This window comes from Falco biarmicus, chromosome Z (assembly GCF_023638135.1).
Source record: "Falco biarmicus isolate bFalBia1 chromosome Z, bFalBia1.pri, whole genome shotgun sequence".
In the NCBI taxonomy this organism is placed as follows: Eukaryota; Metazoa; Chordata; class Aves; order Falconiformes; family Falconidae; genus Falco; species Falco biarmicus.
This window is the reverse complement of record NC_079311.1, coordinates 73,901,375-73,923,768: the sequence shown is the minus strand read 5'-3', so window position 1 is coordinate 73,923,768 and position 22,394 is coordinate 73,901,375. Positions and strand designations below refer to the sequence as shown.

Sequence of the window (22,394 nt, the reverse complement as noted above, 5' to 3'; positions counted from 1 at the left end):
GTACCTTATGATATTCAAAGTGCAAGCCCAGATCTTGTTTGCTTTTTAAACATCACCAGCCATCCTGCATTTTATCTGTGCATACTTCCCAGCGTGTATCAGAACGTGCCATCCGCTCACCACTTATTAATGTTTCAAGAGTCTTCCTTAAAACATACATGAGATTTAGGGAGGATTTTGTTCCAGGAGTCTTCTGACCACTCTGTGCAGTCAGAGAGAGTAGTTTTATTTCATGGACTGGATTTTATATACATAAATACTCTGTATCTGTTTCCAAATCTTTTCTTTCTAAAACTATTAGGAAAACCTGTGCCAAAATGTGCTAGTTTCTCTTTAAGGAGGAAACCTAATTTAGATTTCTTGATCCAGATCATCTTAACACCCTGGCTCAATTTTGCTTGCTAAAGCAATCTACAGACTCCAGCTAATATAAATTTAACCTGCAAAGCTTCTTGCTTGGCCTGGATGGGTCTAGCATGTCTTTGTTACAGGCTCCACACTGTATATCAGTAGCATCTGGTACTGATTGCAGATCTCGGGCATCGTGTTTATGGGTTCCATGGGCAGCATCTTTCTTGGATTTCTGATCCATTTTGGATTTCTCCACACTGTATATCAGTAGCATCTGGTACTGATTGCAGATCTCGGGCATCGTGTTTATGGGTTCCATGGGCAGCATCTTTCTTGGATTTCTGATCCATTTTGGATTTTTCACTAGGACATCCCTGTATCTTGTCGGATAGAAGATTCACAACTGGTCCTTAGCTTCATGTTAATGTTTTTGAGCTATGATGTTCTCTTATGGACCAATCTGTGGCAGCTGACCGTACTTGAGAACACATCCTGCAGGTCCCCAGGAGTCACCTCTTCAGTTAATTCAGTTACCCTGGCATAACACTTACACATATGGAAATCAGGAACCTCTCCTCTGTCCCCTAATATTTGGGATTCAGCTCCTTCCCCCTCAATGGTTATGTAAAATGTCTGGGGAAAAAAGTGAAGTAATTTTATATAGGGTGAAAAATAATTTGCCTTTTGATTGTACCCAAAGAGAAGGGGTGTTATGAACAAAAAATGATCTTCTGTGGTTTCAGGTCCCAAGCCTCCCTCCCAAGTCAGGAGCAGATTTTGACATCAATTGAAAGAAAAGAGAAGAAAAAAAGAAAAAGAAAGAAGAAAACAAAATCAGGCCTCAGTAGCTACACAGGAACATTTTGATCAATTGGCACAATCTAAAGGTTAAAATTTCCAATATACAGCTGACCTGGGGTAAAATAAGAGCAACGGTAAGTTTAAAATTTAAATATTCAATCAAGCTATTTCTCCAGGACACAATTTTCAGGTTACTTTGATGAATGCTGCCAAAAGAGCAGGTGGCAAAATGTGACCAAGACGAAAGCCCTCAGCCTCACCTCACACTCACTTTTTTTAATCCCATTCCCTGCATGAAGTTAGCCTTCAGAAGGGGAGCATGGGCAACTCCAGAAACAGAAGTCCCTGGACAACATGAACGGCAGCACAAACCTCCTCCCTGTGTCCATGTCTGAAACTGCCACACCGGCCCTGCACATCTCCCATGGGCTCCCTGACAGCCAAACTGGGGACCATGCAACAAGGGGGATGTGTCTGAAGTGAGCATGAGAGAGGGTTATGTTTGGGGGCTGGGGCTGGGGCATGCTCACAGCATTACCAGGCTGCTGGCAGTACACAGCCAGGCAGCCATGAGATCAATTATATGGTTATTTTTAATCCTATTTTTCTCTTTCTCACATGCTCGTCTTGATAGTGGTTCCTTCTCAGCTCAGTTGCTTCCCAAGGAGCCTGTTTATACTTGCAAGGAAGTTCTCACCAAGTAAGAATTACATTGAACAGGAAACCATTTCATCACATTTTCCCCAATAAAGCCCCAAAGTGGCTCCTTTTTCCTCTGTAAACACACATCCCACATCCAGAGCTGTCCTGCTAGACTTTTGCACTGTTTCAGCTCTAAAAGATAACCCGGTGAGGGTGTAGTATGCAAAGTTTTAGAAACCAGAGCAATTGCCAGCAGATGCCAGAAATCTGGCAGCTCCAGCAGGCTTGGCTTTGGACCTTCTCACTTCACAACAAACCTCAAATACCGTATCTGGAAATCAAACTTCAGCTGTGTGTTGGCTGGAGCACCGTGACAAAAACAAGGTTGTTGGTCGGTTGGTTGTTCTTTTTCTCAAAGCCTGCACTAGAAAAGGACAGTGTTTTGGCTTCAAGGCCTCGGAAAAACAGAATTCAGGTTTTCCGTTCTGTCATTATCCTAGCAAAACCCTACAGATAAGTAAGCCTCATTTGTTTACACTGATGCCTCTTGGAGGCACTTGGGAAGACTTGGATAATGGCTAAATTCAAAACCAGGCAGGTATCTCATAAGCTAGGGTTTATTTGTATTGCTCAATTGCACTTCTGCAGAAACAGGTATTTCAAAGAACTTTAGCCCTTATGGAGCTGCTCTGACTTTACAACCCTCCAACAGACAGGTACCTGGAAAGAAACACTCCACAGTAAAACCAGCATTTAATAAAGTGCCTTCCCCCCGGAGAGCTCAGGCACCTGAGGAAAGCAAGCTGCTGTCATCACCTCCCTGTCACAGGTGCTGTGACTTGTTCGCAGCAGGGGGAAAAGGCTTGACCAGGACCCAAACACTTCTTAAGTCCACACGTGCTATCCATTAGGCTGTAAGACCCTGACAGGAGTTAGATATATAGCTCCGAGTCATATACAGTTTATGCAAACATAACTTACAAGTAAATGATTTAAAATAGAAGCACGCAGAAGAGAAATGGAAGGTAAAGCAGGCAACCAGCACGGGCTCCCTGCAGAAAGCAACGTAAACTACAAGCAAGTAAAAAATGCCACTAATATGTGAAGAAGGCAAAACTTTACACAGAGTTTAAATTAGTTATTTATAATGGGTTCATGCTGGATTTCCACACCAGCATCTGACTTGGTGTATAGAAAGGTATATTTTTTAATCTAAAGGAGATCTCGACTTGGCTTCACCAAGTCATGCATGATTCCTCTAATGTAGTACATGGCCAGTGGTTCCCAAGCGCACTGCTGTGCATGTTGAAGATTATACAGAAAGGGAGAATATGCCTCCTCATATTCCTTAATATTACTATTGATACTATCATTAAATGAGAGAATATCCTCGAGGCTGGGAAAACCTCAGGGAGTATGGGAGCTGATACCTGGACTCAAGATTGGTTTCCTTGGTTATTAGAGCTGGGTGAACTGTTTCAACAGATAATGATATCTAATTTAATTACATATTAGACAAAATACTTTTGAATATTATCCAGCCAGCCAGAATTAATGACTTTCTAAGTCCTTCTTCCATCCTAAATTTCTTCTACCATCTTGTCTTTTAGCTCCTTTGCTTTCAAGCTCTTCTGAAATCCACCTCTCTCATGACGGATGTTTACTTCTCTACTAACTTGCATCTTTTTTTTTTTTTTAATGATGATGCCCCTTAAACTCATTTCCACAGTCTATTATTTGATTCTTGGGTCATCAGAGAAAGCATTTGAGTCACAAAATAATTTTAATGAAGTACTGAGATTCTGCCTTTCTCACACACTATTTAAAACACAATCCATTTAAAGGCAGAGCCCTGCAGTAAACCTTGTCAGCTTTGAATTCCATGCACCAGACATTAACTTCTGATCCATTTGGCATCCAGACGCTTTTTCTAAACTATTCTTACTTCTTTCATCACCGCATAACTGGTGAATTATTGAAATCCAATTTATTTTAACCACATAGTTCATCCTGATGAAGTTGGCCAGTTCACTAAATAATTTTCTCTCTGCTGTACATACTGCTTACTTTCCAAATGCAGGCAATGATCAAAGAACAGATCTGAGAGAGTACAATTTTGTGTGTTGCTGGGTCAGATGTAGAGTCATGTGGGGAAACATGGAGGGCAGATTTTCCCCATTTTCATGGAGGAACACGGGAAGCAATTCCACCAAAGCCCACAGTGTTATGCTGTTGTTAGAGACCTCAGGCATAGCTCTGTTTTTCTGTGCAAGAAAGCTGCACTTCAGACCAATCAACAGCAAGGAAAACAGAGAGAGTGAGCAGGAGGAAACAAAGTCATGAACCCTTGGTAGTTCCTTCAGTACCTGCAGCCACTCAAGCCCGACATTCCCAGGGCTACCCACGTACAGAGACTGCAGCTCAGGGTGAATCAACCTTGCCACACACCTACAGCCCCAAACATAGCTCCTTCCAGCCAAAGGCAAAGAATAATCCCCCGTGATTAAGCATTAAGCTGTCAGATACCTTAGAGCCAGCGAGATCCACACATGAGCCCTAAACCAAGGTGGTGATGAAGATATGGTTCAAACCTGCAGCTATTCATTAGATCCATGCAGCATAAGAAGTGAAACTAAGAATGTTTAGTTGCCACTAGTGTCTCTAAAATTTTTTTCCCAACAACTTAAAATTTACAAACTCCTTATCATACTTCTGTTACGACATGATTTAAGAGAAAGTGCTGCCTGGCCAGCAGCAGTAATTAAAAGGCAAGGCTCACCTATTTAACTTGTAAAGGCTACAGAAGAGCTGTGTCCTCAGATCTTTCTTAGAGCTCCTATTACTCAAAAATAGAGGGCAAATCCTGCTTTGCTACCTAAAGCCTGCAGACTTTGAAGCCAAAGCAACTATTGCGCTTTTCAGTCACAGGTCCTTGTTTTCAAATACAGCGCTTTTGGGAATAAGTGTTTTACTTGAATTAATTGCTTCTCCTGTTTGGGGAAAAACAAACACACACATTTATTCATTTAGAGAACTTGGCAACTGCAGACTGTCCATTACTTTTTTGGAAGAGGTATTTTACAAAGAATGTTAACCCACAAATTCAGTAAACATATGTTATTTGGAAGTTAATCCAATAAGGCCATTAATGGTGGTGCTCCAGAGGACTAGTCACCATCAGGAAGGGAAAGGAGATGAATTCTAAAAGGATTTCCCTAAAGCCATTTTCATGTTGGGAAGTCAAGGTCAAATTTCCCTTCTAGTAGTGTTGGTCTGGGGGAAGGGAGGAAGGTAATGACAGAGACAACAGAAAAGAAGTTTGTACCTGTATAAGCATGTTTCAAATTATACATGTTAGATTTAAGGAAAATAGAACAGCCTGTATCCATATTTGTCATTTTTTACAATACAGTGACTGAAAACAGGAGAAAAAATCCCTTAAGTTCAATTATTATACCTTTGATTCATACTAATTTTAGCAGCTGTTTATATGGACCACTAATTTGAAAATTGTGCTGTTACTAACATCCATTAAATAAGCAATACAGTTCACGAATTTGGGAATACCTACATTCTTAGGGAGGTAATCAGTAACACAAAACCCTTCTGTTTCCTAGGTCCTATGGACCACTTAGACTTGGTGTTTATATTTATCTTCCACACTGCAGTTCCAGCCACCAGCATAAAGTGAAGCAACCAGTAACTTCATCCTCAGAGGACTGGGTTATAATCTCTTGTACAATAGTTTAAATAAGGAGTAGGTCCTGAAAGCCCTTGAAGCTGCACAAGTATAAGGGAGAGTCAGGTCTTCATGAGCACTTCCCTCTCTGCATTTGCATAGCCAAATCTGCCCAAAATGCACAACAAACATATTTCTGTGCTCTTTAAAAGGATCAGCTACCACACTGAACAAGCCCAAGAAACAATTAGTTATATTATGTGTATACACACCCTAAAAAGCATGTAAAGCAACACATTTTACTGCTGTCTTAGAATTAGATAAGGCAGGCTAAATTCCCAGTTGACATAACCCAAAAATTGCTTGAAATATTTATATGACATTGCCCTCTAGAGGAAACTGAGAAAAATCTCTGTTTTACTAGAGCTTTTCTACAGATGAAAGTACGAAATGTCTTTTTCAGCAGAACAATTAGTGTGTTTGTTAGAAACCATTTTTTAGTGAGAATGTCACACTCCAGTCTGGCTCCGTTTATCGTCTGTGAGTTTTCAAGAAGGTACTGTCCAACCTCTATCCTGTTTTCCTCACCTGGGGTCTGTGTTCCAATAGATGGTACCACAAAGTTTCCTGGTTACCACATGTCTGTGTTTTTCTCTTCACTACCAGACCAAAAATAGCCCAGGCTATGAAAAATTGGCAAGCACTTAGTCATTCTTCAGTTATCACGGCACAAAGAGCAGCTGGTCAATGTGTACAAGGAGGAGGAGGAGGAGATCACTGACTTTCTTTCATCGCTAGCCTGAACCCATTCCAATGATCAAGCAACAGACTGGGAAAACACAGTCAAAATGGTTGTTCTATTAATCAGTTCTTTGTTTTGCCAAGGTAGCGGTTTGGGTTTTTTAGAAGATCAACCAGTTACCTATCATACTGTATAATAATAAAAATTAAAAATTTTTATCTATAATTTCTATATAGTTTCTAATAGTTATCTATAATATCTATAGTACATACTATTATGGAGAAGGGAAAAAACAGATCTTGTTGCCTTTTTAAACAATAGAAAAGTCTTAGGCATCAGCAGAAGCAATAATCTTCCCCAGCCACATTTCAACAATTCTGTTGCATTTTGAAAAAGCTTGAATCCATTTCCCATCTGCCTCTAGTTTCTCACATTCTTGTTAAAGAGCCTTCAGGCTGGCGAGGCTTCCTGAGTCTTGGATGGTCTAGGGCGAAGTTTGCTGCTATTGCCCTATCTCAGTAGGTACAAGCCTTCCTGAGCTGCCCCAAACTTCCCAGCAGTGCCTGCCAGCTTACCTCTTTACTGGTACTGGTCTGTTAAACTGTTTCCCTTTGGAGGCCCAGATGAAGCCAGTGCCAGGGCTGGGGCACAAGGCTGGCGGGGAGCAGCTGGGGGAACTGGGCGGGGGGGGGGGGGGTGTCAGCCTGGAGAGGAGGAGGCTCGGGGGCACCTTGTGGCTCCCTGCAGCTGCCTGACAGAAGGGTGTAGGCAGGGGGGGTCGGTCTCTTCTCCCAGGTGACAAGTGACAGGGCAAGAGGAGATGGCCTCGGTCTGTGCCGGGGAGGTTTAGGTTGGGTGTCGGGAAAAACGTTGTCACTGACAGGGTGGTGGAGCACTGGGACAGGCTGCCTGGGAGGTGGTGGAATCACCAACCCTGGAGGTGTTCAGAAGACTTGTAGATGCAGTGCTTAGGGATGTGGTTTAGCGATGGACCTGGCAGTGCTGGGTTAACAGATGATCTTAAAGGTCTCTTCCAACCTAAATTATTCTGTGATTCTATGATCTTGCTGAGTGTCATACATTTCATCCAGAGAAAATGGCAAGAATGATGAGTGATGTGCAGAGCTTGCAATTCCCATCTTAGCCTACATCTGGTAGAAAGGAGACAGAAAAATAAGTTTCAAGGAGCATGTGATACTGCTCGGAGCTAGAGGCAAGTGTCACATCAGATAAGAAAAGCAATGAGTTTTCTACGGGAAAAAAAGCCCGGCCCCAAAGCTATCCACCACAGCAGCTGTCTCTGGAGTTTTATACCTGCCTCTGTGGATCACACCTACATTTCTTATATTTATCCTCTCACTTATGTCCATAGATGGCAGGTTCAGGCTGACAAGCCATCTCACTGAGGCTGATGTTGAGCATGGCTTCTGCCTGTGGAACCATCTCCTGTTCATCATCTTTAAACTCTACACACCCCTGTCCTTTCCAAGCCTGGCCTGATTCCTAGTGACAGGAGATTAGTGGGTTTTAAGCTGCTGCTGCCATTAATGCTTTTAGCTCTGAGGGTCACAGCTCAGTCCTAGTGTATCTTCCAGGACAGCAACCATCACAGCCAAAGGTATGTCAGGATGCAAGAAAATAGGATCATCACCTTCTTGCAGAGCAGCCCTGAAACTCTTCTGAGAATGGGAGCACTGCTTGCTTAGCCCAATGCTACAAGAAAAAACATTTCAATGAAGACTGGAGAAGCTGTGCCTTTCCAGGACTCATGGCACACCAGTCGGTACAGGTGAGAAAGGACAACCTGCCATGTATCTTGCTGCAACCCAGTAACATGGTTCCAGTCAGTTCCTCGGGCTGCAGCAGCTCGGTGCTCCTGTCTCATGGAAATCAGTCTTTAGCCCACAGCCTGCTTTGTTCAAAACTTTGGACTCCCAGAATATGAAGTGAAATTCACTTTTACAGATTAGAAGAGACACTGTGAATGACTGCACATTGCAAATTCGTGTGTAAGGGCACAAGCATTACAGAAAGAGCAAGAATAATGGGCACAAAATGTTCCTTGCTCATGTTTTTTAACATCTATATTTTTAATTATTGATAGCTAAAACACTGTTCTGTGCTAACATATGCACTGCTGGAGACGCTGTGAAAATAACTGCTGCTGTGGCTGAAGGCCTCACCTGCTCCTTGGCTGGGTGGTGGAAAAAAGTGACCTTGTTTTGTGCATTCCAGCAGTTTGCCAATTAGTTAAGTTCTGCTGCATCCTGACTGTGCTTCCAAATGACCTGAGAGCATGGGATGCTTGCTGTGTGCAAGGCTGAAAATGCCACTCAGGATGGAAAAGGGCTCTTTGCTGGCACTTTGGCATCAGGGATAAGTGATGAGGCACAAGACTGATTCACCAAACCAGGCTGTTCCCACAGTAGATGACTGGGGAGGGAAGAGCTCCCTCTCAAACAGTGAGCTTGTTCTCTTGTAATTACAGCACAGCCGGAACAGCAGATTAAATGGAGATAGACAGCCATACATTTGGCAACAAAGTACAGCCTTCTAAGCAGAGCTTTCACAGCTCAGTGGAACAAAGCAAAAGCACACACAAAAATCCAGGACTACCCACTCCATAACCTCTGAAGTTTCTACACCTCCCAAGGCAACATCAAGAGACCCTATCCCATTCTTTTCAAGCCTGATGCAATCTCTCTGAAAAGAAAGCATGCAGAGCTGGAGCTGAGGAGCATTTGCTGCAGATGACCCTGGGGATGTTGCCTAATTATACATGTAGGCTCTCTGGGGATCCTGCTTTCTACCGAGAGAGCCCAGCTCTGTTCTGTGGCAAAAGATTGTAGAAAGCAATGACAAGCATATTGGTCCCAAAATTTGGGGACAAACATGCAAACACATACAGGACATGAGCAATTTATATTAGTGGGAGTCTTCCCATCATCTTTTATGGGGTTTAGACAAAACTGAGCCAGGTGAGAAGATAAATCAGATGTAAAATTGAGGAGAATGAGGGGTTTGGAAAGCCTGTTGAGGAGGCAGTTGTATAGGTGGGATGCTGCAAATATCCATCACTACAAGCAAACAGGTTTTGCCTCCACAGAAGCTGGGCTCGGTGTGGGTAGGCTGAGAGGGAAGGCAGGAACCAGAGAGTGCGGAGAGGAAACAGAGCAAACCCATGCTCAGACTAATAAAGCAAACAGGACAAACAAGCTAAATGATCTCTGCTGAGTTCTGAGGATTAGTGACCTTCTGCTTAAGTCTTTGGCTCTTGAGAGAGGATTTGAGATAAAGCTCATTTCTTCAGAGCAATTTATTTCTCAACATGTGTGGCTAAGTCTGCTCATACCTTTCCTGAAGACATAAAGCAAGGGAAGAAAAACATCTCCCTCTTAGTTTCTTAGTCCTGTTATATTTTAAGGGGGGAATTTCTTAGTTTCTTAGTCCTGATACATTTTAAGGGGGGAATTAATATCCACTATCAGCATAAAATACAGCAGCTGTGCTTCAGAGGAGGCTCCATGCTCCAGCGTACAAGATTTTAGGAGCACAGTGAGATTTACACTGTGCCTGAGAAATGTTAGACATCCATAGACTTCCTCTCATTTTGCACAGGTTGAGCACACATTCACTGTCTCCCCTCACAGAGCAGCTCAACTGGAGGAGAAAACCCTCCACGAAAATCCCTACATGCTGCTTATTTTCCATCCTTGGACTCACGCACCAGGCAGCTTGGAGGGCATGTCAGCATACGCTTCCCATCCGTGCCCGTGATAACAAGCCCCAGGTCTCAGCCTCTGTGCCCTGACCCATCACTTAGCAGCATGAAGATTGGTAATATGATATAAAAAAGGAAACTAATTCAGCTCCACAATAGGTTGGGGGTATGTTTTTGGTCAGTTATGAGAAATCTGTTCCCTGAGATTGTATCTGGAGCCTGCAGTCTCTAGGACCACTGTGTTTGTTTTTCTCTGTGTAGTCAGTGCTGTTAATATTTTAACAAGGAGCTCCCACAGAAATGTTTGCCCCTTGGCCAAGGGCAAAGGGCCAGGATACATTTCCATTTGTTTTCCTCTTAAAACAAAAATATTTTCTTATGAACATAACCAAAAGAAGGCCCTACTAACACCAGGCAAAGCAGCTGCTTATACTGAGCAGCACTTTGTGTTGGCAGCACTTTTGCTTTAGGAAGGAGGTGAGGAAATACAGTAAACTGAAGCAATCAACCCATGTAACCTAAGATGCCTGGGAGGTGGGGGTGTAGCACGACGAAGCTCTTTGCAATGACCTGGGATAGTTTTCTTGGGGTGATTTTTCCCTAAGAAAAAAAGATATATAAAGGAGATTGCTCTGCCAAGTGGAAAATAAATCCACAATGACATCCAGAGAAACGCAAGCCCATCACAGGCACAGAAACCTGAAAACCTCCCCTTCCACCATAACACAAGCATTCATATACCCTAACACCAGACTCTAATAAGGAATGGATTTGTTACTAAAAAAACCAAGAGCCTCAGCTGATGAGCAGAGGGAGCACAGCCCTTGCTCCCTGTTCCCACCACATGCCAACCTCACACACCAGCTGGAGCACCTGGAAGCATTTTAAACACACTGCTGAGTAACACAATGCTACAGAATCCTGCAGATGCTCCACAGACAATGGTGGACACCAGCATGGAGACAAAGTGGCCACGGCAAGGCCAGCCAGCCTCCTGCAGTGGCAGCATCTCACCACAGCATGGCAGGAAGCAGTGCCCCATGGAAAATGCAAAACTGGAGCCTTGTGCTCAGAAATCAGAGGGATCACGTTTGGGGAGGGGATCTTCCCAACAAGAAAATCTTCCTATTGCAGGGACAAAGCAGTTTATGATAAAATATCAGTCGGTTCAGCCTTCTCGGGTAGAATGAGCTCAATAAAACGTGCCTTGAAAGGTGTGGTCTTCTGAAACATCCGTTTTCAAACCACACTGTCAGATTTTTGGGCAACTCTACTCAGATGCAGCAAAGGTCCCCGTTCTCTGTTCCCATCCTCACAGCAGATGTGCCACTCTGCATGTCCTTGCATACAGGGTTCCCAGCTAGGGGGCAAAGAAGAAGAGCACTCTCCTGAAGACCACCATGCAGAGCAGAATTTGGCTCTGAATACAGCCAGCAACTACATGTTGGCTTTCCAGCGCCAGTGATGACTGTTTGACACAGAACCTCATGATTTCATCCAGCTGAGCCCAGGACTGTTATTGACTGCTGCAGGCAAGCAGCACAAAGTGCTTTGCACATTTTGAGACCTGTAATTTGGTTAGACGTTCAGTATTGTGCTCTGTAATCAGCTACTAGCGCTTACAGAGAAGCAGGACTGTGTTTGCAATGTCCATATATCACACATATAGGTATGGTTATACTATATATATATATACACACATATATATATATACTAGTATATAACTACTAGTAGCATTGGCTTGCTGGGAGGACCAGGATGTTACCTGCATAATGCCTAGCTATCCCGGAGCACAGAGATGTGATGTGCAGCAGCAGGAACCACTCAGGAAAGACCTTGGCTCTGCTGGAAACCCCCAACTTCAGGTAAGGTCAAAGCTTCGCTTTCAGTAGTGGCACATGAAGCTCACTTTCCATTGCCCATCTGATTTCTGAAGGTCTTTCTCAGCATCTTTGAAAATAAACCGATTTCCCTGGTATTTGGCATGCTGTATCTTGTGTGGAGGAATCCTAGCAGCTCCCCCCGGACAGTGGCTGAAGAGGAGAGACTAAGAAAACGCTGTGCAGAGGTATGGCTGTCAAAACACTTCTCTGTTCATTTTTTGGAAGTGACTCCAGGTTGTGGGTTAAAAAACACACTGTTTTTTTCAGTTCTCTAACTGTATTCCCACACGTGGCAATGTTTGGTCATTTTTGGCAATGAGGAACATGATGGTTTGGAGCAGTGGTTGGGTTTCCTCAATGACAAAATTGTAATACTATCTCATGTTTATACCACACTGTCATCACTTGTAATGTATCTTACTTGACTTTCTTCAAAAACAGTTCAAATTTGGAAATATGTTAGCATGGATTTTAAAGACTAGATGTATATGGTAGCTGTGTCCAAGCACTGCAGCTATGCTTGATGAAATTCGTAATCAAATATTTGAAACTGAATTACATTCATGACAAAATAATTATTTTGCAATGCTCCCCATGACTTGCTTAATGAAGCCCTGTTCAGTCATGCTCAAGAAATGAAAGATTCATCTGTCATCTGCAGGAATACCAACAGCATCCCTCCAGTAAATGAGTAATAGCCCAAAATGAGAGGAGGAGTTCCAAAATACATAGGAAGTTGTTGTCTCGGGGAGCATAACCCATGTGTTTTGGAGATACAGTTGTATAGACAGAAGATAAATAAACATGCAGAGTTTTGACTAACCTTTATTCAGTACACCAATACAGCTCATTTCCCTGCCATTGTGTTTGATAGACACACGCAATTTGCTAACTCTGAAGGGAGTAATAACTTTCCATCAGTCACTAACATCACCAAAAATGCCACCACCTACATCATTCCTCTTTAGTGTAGTAATACCTTGTTAAACAAAGAACTTTGATGATTATAATACTGCATAAAGTTTAAATAAAAATAAAAATAAAAAAGAAAAAGAAACATGCTCAGCAATAATCAACCTGTTTCTCCTGTTTACATGGCACTCGTGGAATTTAAATAAATAACACTTCTTTAAGAAAGTCAGATTCAGCTTTCCTAGCAAGGAGACACAGGTGAGTGATACCCACAGCCAGCTCCTTCAAGAAGTGTCGTGCTGCTCTTCTGCACTGTGTCTGACCCATCATCACTCCATGACCTGAGGACATATAGGCACTGGACCTACACCAGGCAGGTGACAAAACAGGACAATCTGTCCAGGGCTGCCCAATCTGTTATGGCTCCAGCCATCTGCCCCTGTGTCCTCTAGAGGCTGACCACATCCGTAGGACACCCAGCAGAAGGGCTCCATGCCCATACCTCTCCTACCCATTATCCAGTGCATTGGCTTAGCCCCTTGGAACAGGGAGGGTTTGCATGGTGGGACGGAGCTGGAGGTGGTGCCGTGGAGCCCAGGGTACATAAGCACACTTCTGCCAATTCTGCTGCAGAGGTGGTAACCCCCAGGAAAGTGGCAGAGGCATGAGACACTCATGCCAACTTCCCCACTGTTACAGAAATAGATCAGGAGATCTCCTAAAATGCAGGTGTGGACAGCACACTCACAGGCAAGGTGGGGCTGCCTTGGCACACTTGGCAGGTGAGGAATAAACTTGCAAGCAGTGACTTTGCTTGCCCAATCTAGCCTGGTGCTACAGGAGCTAATGCAGTATTTTCATTTCACTGACCATGTGCAGGTACACTAAGTACCTCACACCGCAAATCACAGCACTCACACCCATCTGTATCAACCTGGAATGGTTTTTCACCCAGCCAGAGAATAATTGGGCAGACAGAAATTGAGCCAGGACTACTATCCAGTGTGCTGTCCTGCCCCAACACCTTGAAGAGCCAAGGGGAAAGGGCTCTGCCACTGCTACCATAGCAGCAATATGGAAATACTCCAGGAATTTTTGAAACAGTCTTCCCAGAAGACAAGCTGACATTGCCTTTCAGCCTACTATAAACCTAGACAGAATTATGTCCCTTCTGAGCACCCCAATGGAGAAACCTATTGAAGGACTCTCAAAGCACCCTGGAGCAGACCAGATGAACATGGGGTTGGAGCTACCAGCCACCTCCCTGAGAGGCAAAACCAAGTGCTCCAAACTGAAAGCATCCTCAAGGTCCCAAACTATCATCCATCAACATCACCTCTGTCATCACGTAGAACGTTAGGCAAGGATGTTTTGGATGCTGAAAATAGATCAGGTTTTGACTAAGAGATGTCCTAAATTTTGGCCTAAATTGGATGCAGAATATTCTAAAACAGGATCTTATGAACAACACTGGCCCCACACCACCAAAACTCTGCCTTCGTAATGGCCAAAAAAAAATCTCAACTAAGGAAAATGGAGTACTTGTTTCTCATTAGCAGCAGTTACAGCTCACTGGTCTAATATCAGAGCTTTCCAAAAGGAAGAAGCCCAAAATGAAGTCTTCGAAGATAGGATAAAAAGAGCAGATATCCAAACGTTTTGGACTCTGTTGGTTATTATCTTTCATCTTTTCATTAATAATAAGGTAATATTATTGCTGGCCATTGCAAGCAGTTCCCTTGGATTTTAGAAACAGTGACATCTGGCAAAGGGGAAACCAAACAAACCGCTTTTTGCCACAAAACCTCTCAAATTTGGGGGTGCCACTGACTGACACCGCCACAGTACCAATATTTATACAGTCATTGAATTACAGATTTGAAATTACAGAGGGTTGTTATCATGCCTGCAAAACCACAGCCAGGTTGCCCTGCCCAGCACCCCCAGATCAAGGAGTCAATACTTTTATTCTGCCAAGTGGCAGAATCGGGACTGTCAGTCACCCCAAACCACTGATGCATTCACTGCCTGTTGGGAGCTGAGGCCATGCAGTTTTGCAGGATTATAACTTGCAAGCATCACCCCCCGAGGCCATTGTGGCTTCACAAGCCCGACAGCTAAATCAGTAGATAAATAACCAGTAATTCTTCCCATCAATGCTATATTCTCACTGGGTGAATCTGTAAAGATTCAATTCTTCTTTGTTTGGTTTTCTTTTTTCAGGATACAGCTTATTTCTGTTAAAACTTGTTATTTCCCAGTTGCAAATCTCACTTGCTGGAGCACTTTCTCAGCTGGTCTAAAATGGCTTATTACTCCCAATGCTCATAAAACATGCTGGATTACCCAGATCAACAGAATTTCCTTTTAAAGAAGAGTGACTTCACTAGCGTTTTGCTTCCAAAACAGTCCCTCCCCAGGATGAACCCCCCTTTGGCAACAGGGGGAGGATTTCATGCCCTCGGGTATGTTGCAACTCCAGATATGAATGGACATTTGCTTCCTCATCTTTAGCAGAGGATGGCTTTGCAAAGGGAAACGTGAACAACTCTGCTGGCCCACAAAGAGCAAAGCTGGGCCACTGACTGATTTTACAGCATGCAGCAGCTGAAATAAAAAAGCAAGAATCATCTGTATCATTGCAAGAACCTTCATTTGAGATTTGATCTCTTAAAGGTTTCAAGTTTTCTGGGACAGGAGACAGAAAAAGAGCAAACACAACAAAATCAAAGGGAATTTATTAAAATTAAGTTTTTCCAGTCTGGAAAACTTTGAAAAAGTCTCAGACAACAAAAACTTCCCTCAACTCAAATGACTCAACAAAAAGAAGATGGGGGAAAAAACCTTTCAGTGTTGCTCATTCTGTGTTCATTTTTACTTAAGAAAACAGTTTTATCTAAACCCAGGAAGACTCCTGTTTTAGTGGAGACCCTCTGATGCTTATAACGTACTGTTCGTCAACACAACAACCCCTCAAAACTTTCCAGTGGATGTGCAAGTAGCAGACTGAGGTTTTTTTGGTTTTTTATCCCACGTATTTTATGCAGACCTTAAGAAAAAAACCAGAGGTCTGTCAGGGACTGGAAATCAGAGGCCAAAACCTCTGCTCTCAGACGTAAACCAGTGCCACCTATGACCCGTGCCACATGCCACAAGAGGCAGCTGCTAGCCGCTGCTCTTCCACCCTTACCTTGCACCAGTCACGTCCACGCCAACCATCAACTGGCCGTTCAGAGAAAGGATCTCATCCTTCAGGCGCACTCTTCCGCACTTTCCGGCTGGGCTGTTTTTCTTCAAGTCCGTCACCCAGATGCACCCAACGTCGAGCACTGGCCCCTTAGGCCCCTTCCTCTTCTTCCCTCCCCGACGCTTCTCCCCATAGTCCCCCAGAGCAGGGATGTTCCCAAAGCTCAACCCAAGAACCTCAGTTTTCCGCATCTCCTGGGCCAGGTACACGGTGCAGATCTCTGTATCTGACGTCCCACAGCTCCCTGGCTGCAGTTTGCTCTCGTCCACAGAGAAGTTGAGCTGGATGTATTCGCTCAGCTTCTGGACAGCCGAGCGGCAGAGCTGCTGCTCGGCCCCCTCAGCCCCCTCCCGACGGCTGTTCTGCAGCCACTGGCACAGGAGGGGGAGGAAGACCCCGGCGTTGTCCTGCGTGATAGGCATCGCTGTCCCTGTGCATCCCCTCACAGCAGCAGCCCTGGCCCCAGACGGCTCCCTGGACCTTGGCTCCACCACCTGCCACAGCCCCCCGCAGCCCCTGGGGCCACACTGGAGTGGGGCTGTGGACCCAAAGCAAGCCCCATCTAATCTCACGGGGACGTTTTTGGGGATCCAACTGACCACAAGCACAGTCGAGGCAGGCTGTATGGTGCAAAGACGCTGCAGCTGGCCTCACGGAGAGGCTGGCGGATGAAGCAGTGGGGGGCGTCTGTGCCTGTCCGGGTAGACGCTGTCGGGACTCCTGCTCCGCCGCAAACAGTGTCTCCTTCCCCCCGCAGTCACCACGCCGTCCGGTCCTGTAAGGGGGAAACGCCATGGTTAGAAGTGCCACAAGCACTGCAGGGGTCCCGCAGCCCCAGCCCAGCACCGCGCCCGGGGCAGGAGCCCACGGCCGCAGCCGGGCTCCTCCTGCGATTTACCGCTTGAGGGCACCAGCTGCTCTCCTCGGCGAGGGAGCGGACAGGTCACCGTTAGCCTCTGACCTCCGCGGTGAAACCGGGAGCTGGGGAGCCCTGGGGATGCTCCTGCCACAGCTCCAGTCCTGACACCGAAGCAAAAGACACTCCGACCACACCCACTCCAAGGGCCACCGAAGGGGCACGGCATGTCACCGGGGTCACGGGTGACCGAGGCGGGTTGATGTTGCTCTGCCCTACTCCATGCCGGTGTTTTTGGGCTGAGCTAGGCTTAACCCGGCCACTTCTCTGATTTAGCTCCCCACCAAGCTGCAGGAGGGACGGGCAGGCAGTGGGATCCCTCCTCTGCCTGGCAGGACTAACCCTACCCGCAGGTAAAGCATCTCGGGGGGTGGCTGCCCAGCTTCCTGGGACAAAAGCCGAGCAGGTGAATTCCCCAGTTTCTTGCAATTCAGAGAGGCAGGCACACAGGCAGCCAAGAGGCAGTGAGAGCTGGGGGTTAGCAAGCAAGAGGGCAAGAAAGGATTTTTTCCTAGGATCATTAGGATCTATGAAAAAAGGAAAATCCCCGATGTGAGTCAAGTGTGGTTGACCAGTCCCTTTCTGAGAGCTATTTTCTAACAGCCCACGCTGCTCAGTGAGCTGTGCACCGGGAAGGTAGAAGATGGCAACAGCTTCGAGCTTGCAGCTTGAACGTCTGCTCCTGCAGACATGGATGCAAGTGTTGGGTTAGGCAGAAGAGCCTGTAGCAAGAGCCCGTGACCCCAAGAGCTAAGTATGAGGGGAGACTCTTGCAAAATGCTGCCCAAAAGGTGGATCCAAAGTGTTCTGACACCCCCCTGGCTGCATGACACTACCTACCTGGACAGGAGTGAGCCCAAGGAAGCTCAGGTAGGGACAGGGAAAACTCATCAGGGCCATACGTGATGCTCCTAGGAGGACCTCAGCATTTTCACTAACAGGATGATGTTACACCAGCAGCTCAACAGGCGTGGACATCAGCTCAGGAAAGGAGGAATTGGCCCATTGCTTAGTGAGAGGGACTCCTGAGTTAGGCTCAGAGTAGGAGGTGTAGGGGACAAAACCAGAGGAAAGAATAAAGACAGAATCAGCCTGGGCACAGATCTAAAAAGAAGGGGTGATAATACAGTCACAGATTGACCAGGAAATAGGGTTAAATTATCTGAATATCTTAGATATCTAATGCAACACCGGTGAATACATTGCTTTTAACACAGAACTTAGGTCTTACTTAAGACCTCAGATTTAATTTAAGACAAAAGCGACGATTTAACTGACTTACTACAACTGGAACTTGTTGTAGTAAGACACAGATCTGGAATACTGATATAAAGATGCATAGCTTATATATGGACCAGCAGAGAAAAAGTAGAGGCAGCATCTCTTGGTATACCAAGCATAAGGTATATACTTGCTCTGAGCTCCAGAACACAGAGGGAGGAATAACTGCTGAATTCTCTGGATAACAATAAAATTGGGAGGGGTGGGGGGGGTGGGGGGAATATGGGAGAAGGCATAATGAACTCCAAACAAAGAAGATTAAATGGATCAGGCTACCTGATAATAACTGACTCAATGGTAATGGGCGAGTACAAACATAGGTATCTGCTAGAAAAAGAAAGCAGCAGGATACAGATTCCTGGTGCTTTTGGAGCAATATTCTCACATAACTGACAGGTCAAGTCATAGGTAAGGAAATGCCTCCAGAGAGGGCTAAGAAGGTGGAAGGAAACTCATGTAAGAGTGCCTGTGAAATGATGAAATCTGCCATATGCAAGGGACTGGGAACAGCAAAACAGAAATGTCTGGCTTCAGTACATTTAAAAAAGAAAAGAAAAACCTGCTAGGCAAGAATTCATGCAGAAGACTTTAAAGGAAAAAGAAATCAAGGTGAGCTGTAGTTTCTCGAGGAAACAATATTCTGTGCTTAAAAGGCACAGGCACAATAAAACGTCAGTGCGGAAGAAGGATCAGAAGACTTGGCAGCATCACAAGCCTTTCGTTTACCTCAAAGACAAGAAGAAAGAAGACTAAGAGGTTACTGAGCAGGAGTTATAAATTACTGTGAACACACAGGCAGAAATATTAGAAACATCAGGCATAAAAATGAAATTAAACTTGCAGAAGATTAAAAAAAAAATTGCTACCCTTTATATGTGTATTAATACCAAGAAGTCAGTCTGGAAAAGTGTTACTCAAATAGAGAGAAAGTTATTGAAAAATGACACTGAACAGGGCAATGCGGGTTTGACTTTTGCTTTAGTCCTTGTTAAAATTGCCTGCTGCACACAGGGAATTAGTACTGTTAGTACTATAACACATTATCACTACAAAGGTATACTACCCTCTTCTTTGCCCATTCCAGGGTGAGATCAGTCCTCTGCCCAAGCCACATTTTTCCAAATCAGTAGGGTAGGAAAAATGACCTTCTAAATTCCCTACAAAACCAGCTGAAGCCATCCCATATACCTCCCTCCTGGTCAACTGAGAGCTCAGACAGGTAAGGTGCTGGAAGTCAGGACAAAGGCAAGCACAGTGCCTGTCTTCAAGAGAAGCAGTGAAAGGATGCTACATCAGTCAGCCTAGCTTCAATCCTCTAAAAAACTCTAAAACAAACACAGAAACAGTTTGCATGTATGTGGAAGATAAAAATATAAGCAGCAGCAGATACAGAAGTGACAATAAAAAAATCAAATCAAATTAATTTCTTTTCATAATGGAGAATTTGTTAGGTGTCATTTATCTGGGCTTTATTATAGCTTTTGATACCGTCTCCAACAACTTTCTCATAAATAAACTAGAGAAACACGATTAAATGAGACTACTATAAAGCCATACCCAGGGAGTAGTTATTAATGATATACTGTGAACACAGAAGGACACTGTGAGCAGAGCTCTGCTGGATCTATATAGTCTAGTTCTGCTCAGCACATTCATTAGTGACCTGGACGATGAAAGAGAACACACTTATTAAATCTTGCAGATTACACGAAGCTGGGAGTGACTGCAGACATACTGGAGAACAGGATTAGCATCTAAAATCATCTTGGCAAAAATAAAATGAAATTGTCTAAAAATTAGGATAAAGTTCAGCAAGGACAAGTGCAGAGTGCTACAAAAGGAAAATTACATGTAGATAGAGTTGGCTAGGTGGCAAATCTTTGGGAAGAGATGCAGGGTTTGTAGTGAATCATTTGTGTCAATGAAGTCAAGCTGTTGTGGGAAAAAAATTGTCATTGCCCCAGGATGTGCCAAGAGGGTCAAAGCCTGCCAAGTGTATGAAGTAGCCATGTAGCCTCACACAGGGCTGGGAAGGTCTCAGCAGCAAAATTGCCCAGTTGGACCCAAGTTCTGACTTGACTACAAGTCTAGAAAATGTGATTTATTGAGAAATATTCAAGAAATCAGGGCCTGCTAGTCTAAAAAGGACAAAGCCATGCAGGTGGTGTCTGAGAACACAAGCTAAAGTTCCTCATGTACTTACAAATGCCCCGCATTACCAGGAGGAAAAGAGTAGTCTATTCCCCTTGCCTGTGGTGGAGTTATGTATGTGAATAATGTTGGGGTAGGTTTAGGTTAGCAATTAGGTAACACTAACGACGATAAAGAATACCAGAGCACTGGAGGTAACTCTCAAGAGACGAGCCTCCATCACCCACGGTCTTCACACTGAATTAGACAAATACCTGCCTGGAGCAATAATTAGAGCCAATCTCTCTTGGGATGTGGAAGAGAGTAGATCTCTCCATTTTAATCCCTCTTACTTTTCTCCCTTCGGCATCATTTTCTGTCTTAGTGAGAGGTCATACAATGGGTAACATCCAGTGAGTTATGACAAAGACACCCTTGTCATTGCTTCAACAGCAAACATCAGTATAGCTCCCAGTAACCACACAGGGTTCAAAACCATTCAAGCTCTAGAGATGATCAGACCAGGTCACCCTTTAAGCCCCTTTTTGGCCTAATAATTTAAGGAGTTTTGCTCTTCGGTAGTTAATTTTGGCATTGGGTGGACATGTTACAGGCTGCCCTTTGCAAACTATCCCCAGAGCAAATGTGCTGCCCCAGTCTCCAGCCTGGAGAACTTGGGGCTTTTCCAAAACAGCTCACAGTTTTAGCTCCATGTTCTCCAAATCTCTGCATTGGCCAAGGGCACAACTTGATGCTGACCTCCACTTCAATCCTGCAGTTAGCTGGGTGGGATGGGGCGTCCAGAGGCACATGCATCCCATGCAAAACTCATCCATAATGCATTCAGCGACATTGCTGGAGGACTGTCCCCCCCCATGCACACACAATCCTCCAGAGAGAGAAAATGATGACCCACTCCACCATGCTGGAGGCAGGCAGCCTTCAAAACTCCATTCCTTCTCTCTGCAGGAAAAACTGCGGGTTTAGATATGCTGCAGATTGTCTGTCTATACCTCTGAGCTCACTGCAGAGCCATGGCAGACATTTAAGATAATCATGTAGATAATTATACAGTACTTTCAAGGGATTTGATTTTCTCAAACAAAACCTTCTGGCTTCAGAAAAAAGACTCCTGACAAACATAAATAGGAAATACTCCTTCCAGATGAAACAGGCAGCACAAAACTGAACTGAGCACCTCCCTGCTGAGAGGTGAGAAGAGCAGCTCAGGCTGTCCAATATCCATGGGAGCAAGAAATAAAAAGGTGGAAAATTGTTCATCAAGGGAAAAAATAGAACAACCTGATAAGAATTACAGACTCCACACTAAGAAGAAATTGACTGACTTGACTTCCATCAAAATGGACGTATGACCCATGGGTGAAAATTTACTGGAGTTACCACCACCTTGTTCACATTCTGTAGGAGACAGACCTGCCAAACCATCCCATTGCCTTGCATGGAGTACAAGACTTGTGTCCACAAAACTCTGATTTTACGCCCACCCTGGCACTGACACTTGCTTGGAGTGAACCAGGCCAGCACTGGGAATGGGCAGCCCTGTGGGGACACAAGTCCCTTGTCCTGGGGACAGGAGTCCCTGTTCCTGGGGTCAACTTTCCACTAAAGTGGTTTTGTCCTTGTTGCTCTGGATCCCTCTGGGACTACTGAATCTCACTCTCTGCCCAGTGATTTAATCTCACAGCCTACCTAGGTCTCAGTAAGTGCGCTCTGTTGAGATCTTTTCTGTTTGCAGTTTAAGGGATAAGGTAACTGGAGTAAGATTTTGTAGATAGGATATTTGCAGGGTTGGACCATCTCAACTGGAAAGATACAGGGTCAGAAAAATTCTACTTAATTTTACTGCACTCAACCTTGAAAGTGTTTTAGTCCTGATCAATTAGCAGGGTCATGATGGTGCAGAGAGCATGACCACACAGTTTGAGGAGGATCCTCAAAGGGGATGACCCCTTCATGGGCTTTCAGTTTAGAAAGACCCTCACCATGCTGAGTATTTGTTTTAGGGCTTAGATTTACCCTCGTCTGCTGCAAGAGCCCACAGGTTGCACTCAGAGCCAACCCACAGCAC

General features: G+C 44.6%; 1 protein-coding gene across 3 annotated transcripts in view; it reads right to left on the bottom strand.

Annotated features, from left to right (window-relative positions):
* The window catches only part of PDZD2 (PDZ domain containing 2), a 204,875-nt gene that overhangs the window by 125,924 nt on the left and 56,557 nt on the right, over nucleotides 1–22,394 (bottom strand). For all 3 annotated transcript variants that reach the window (XM_056324674.1, XM_056324675.1, XM_056324676.1), the window contains exon 2: nucleotides 15,922–16,753. In XM_056324674.1, the coding sequence (XP_056180649.1) occupies nucleotides 15,922–16,400 (479 nt within the window). In that variant the 5' untranslated portion in view covers nucleotides 16,401–16,753. The remainder of the gene's footprint in view (nucleotides 1–15,921; nucleotides 16,754–22,394) is intronic.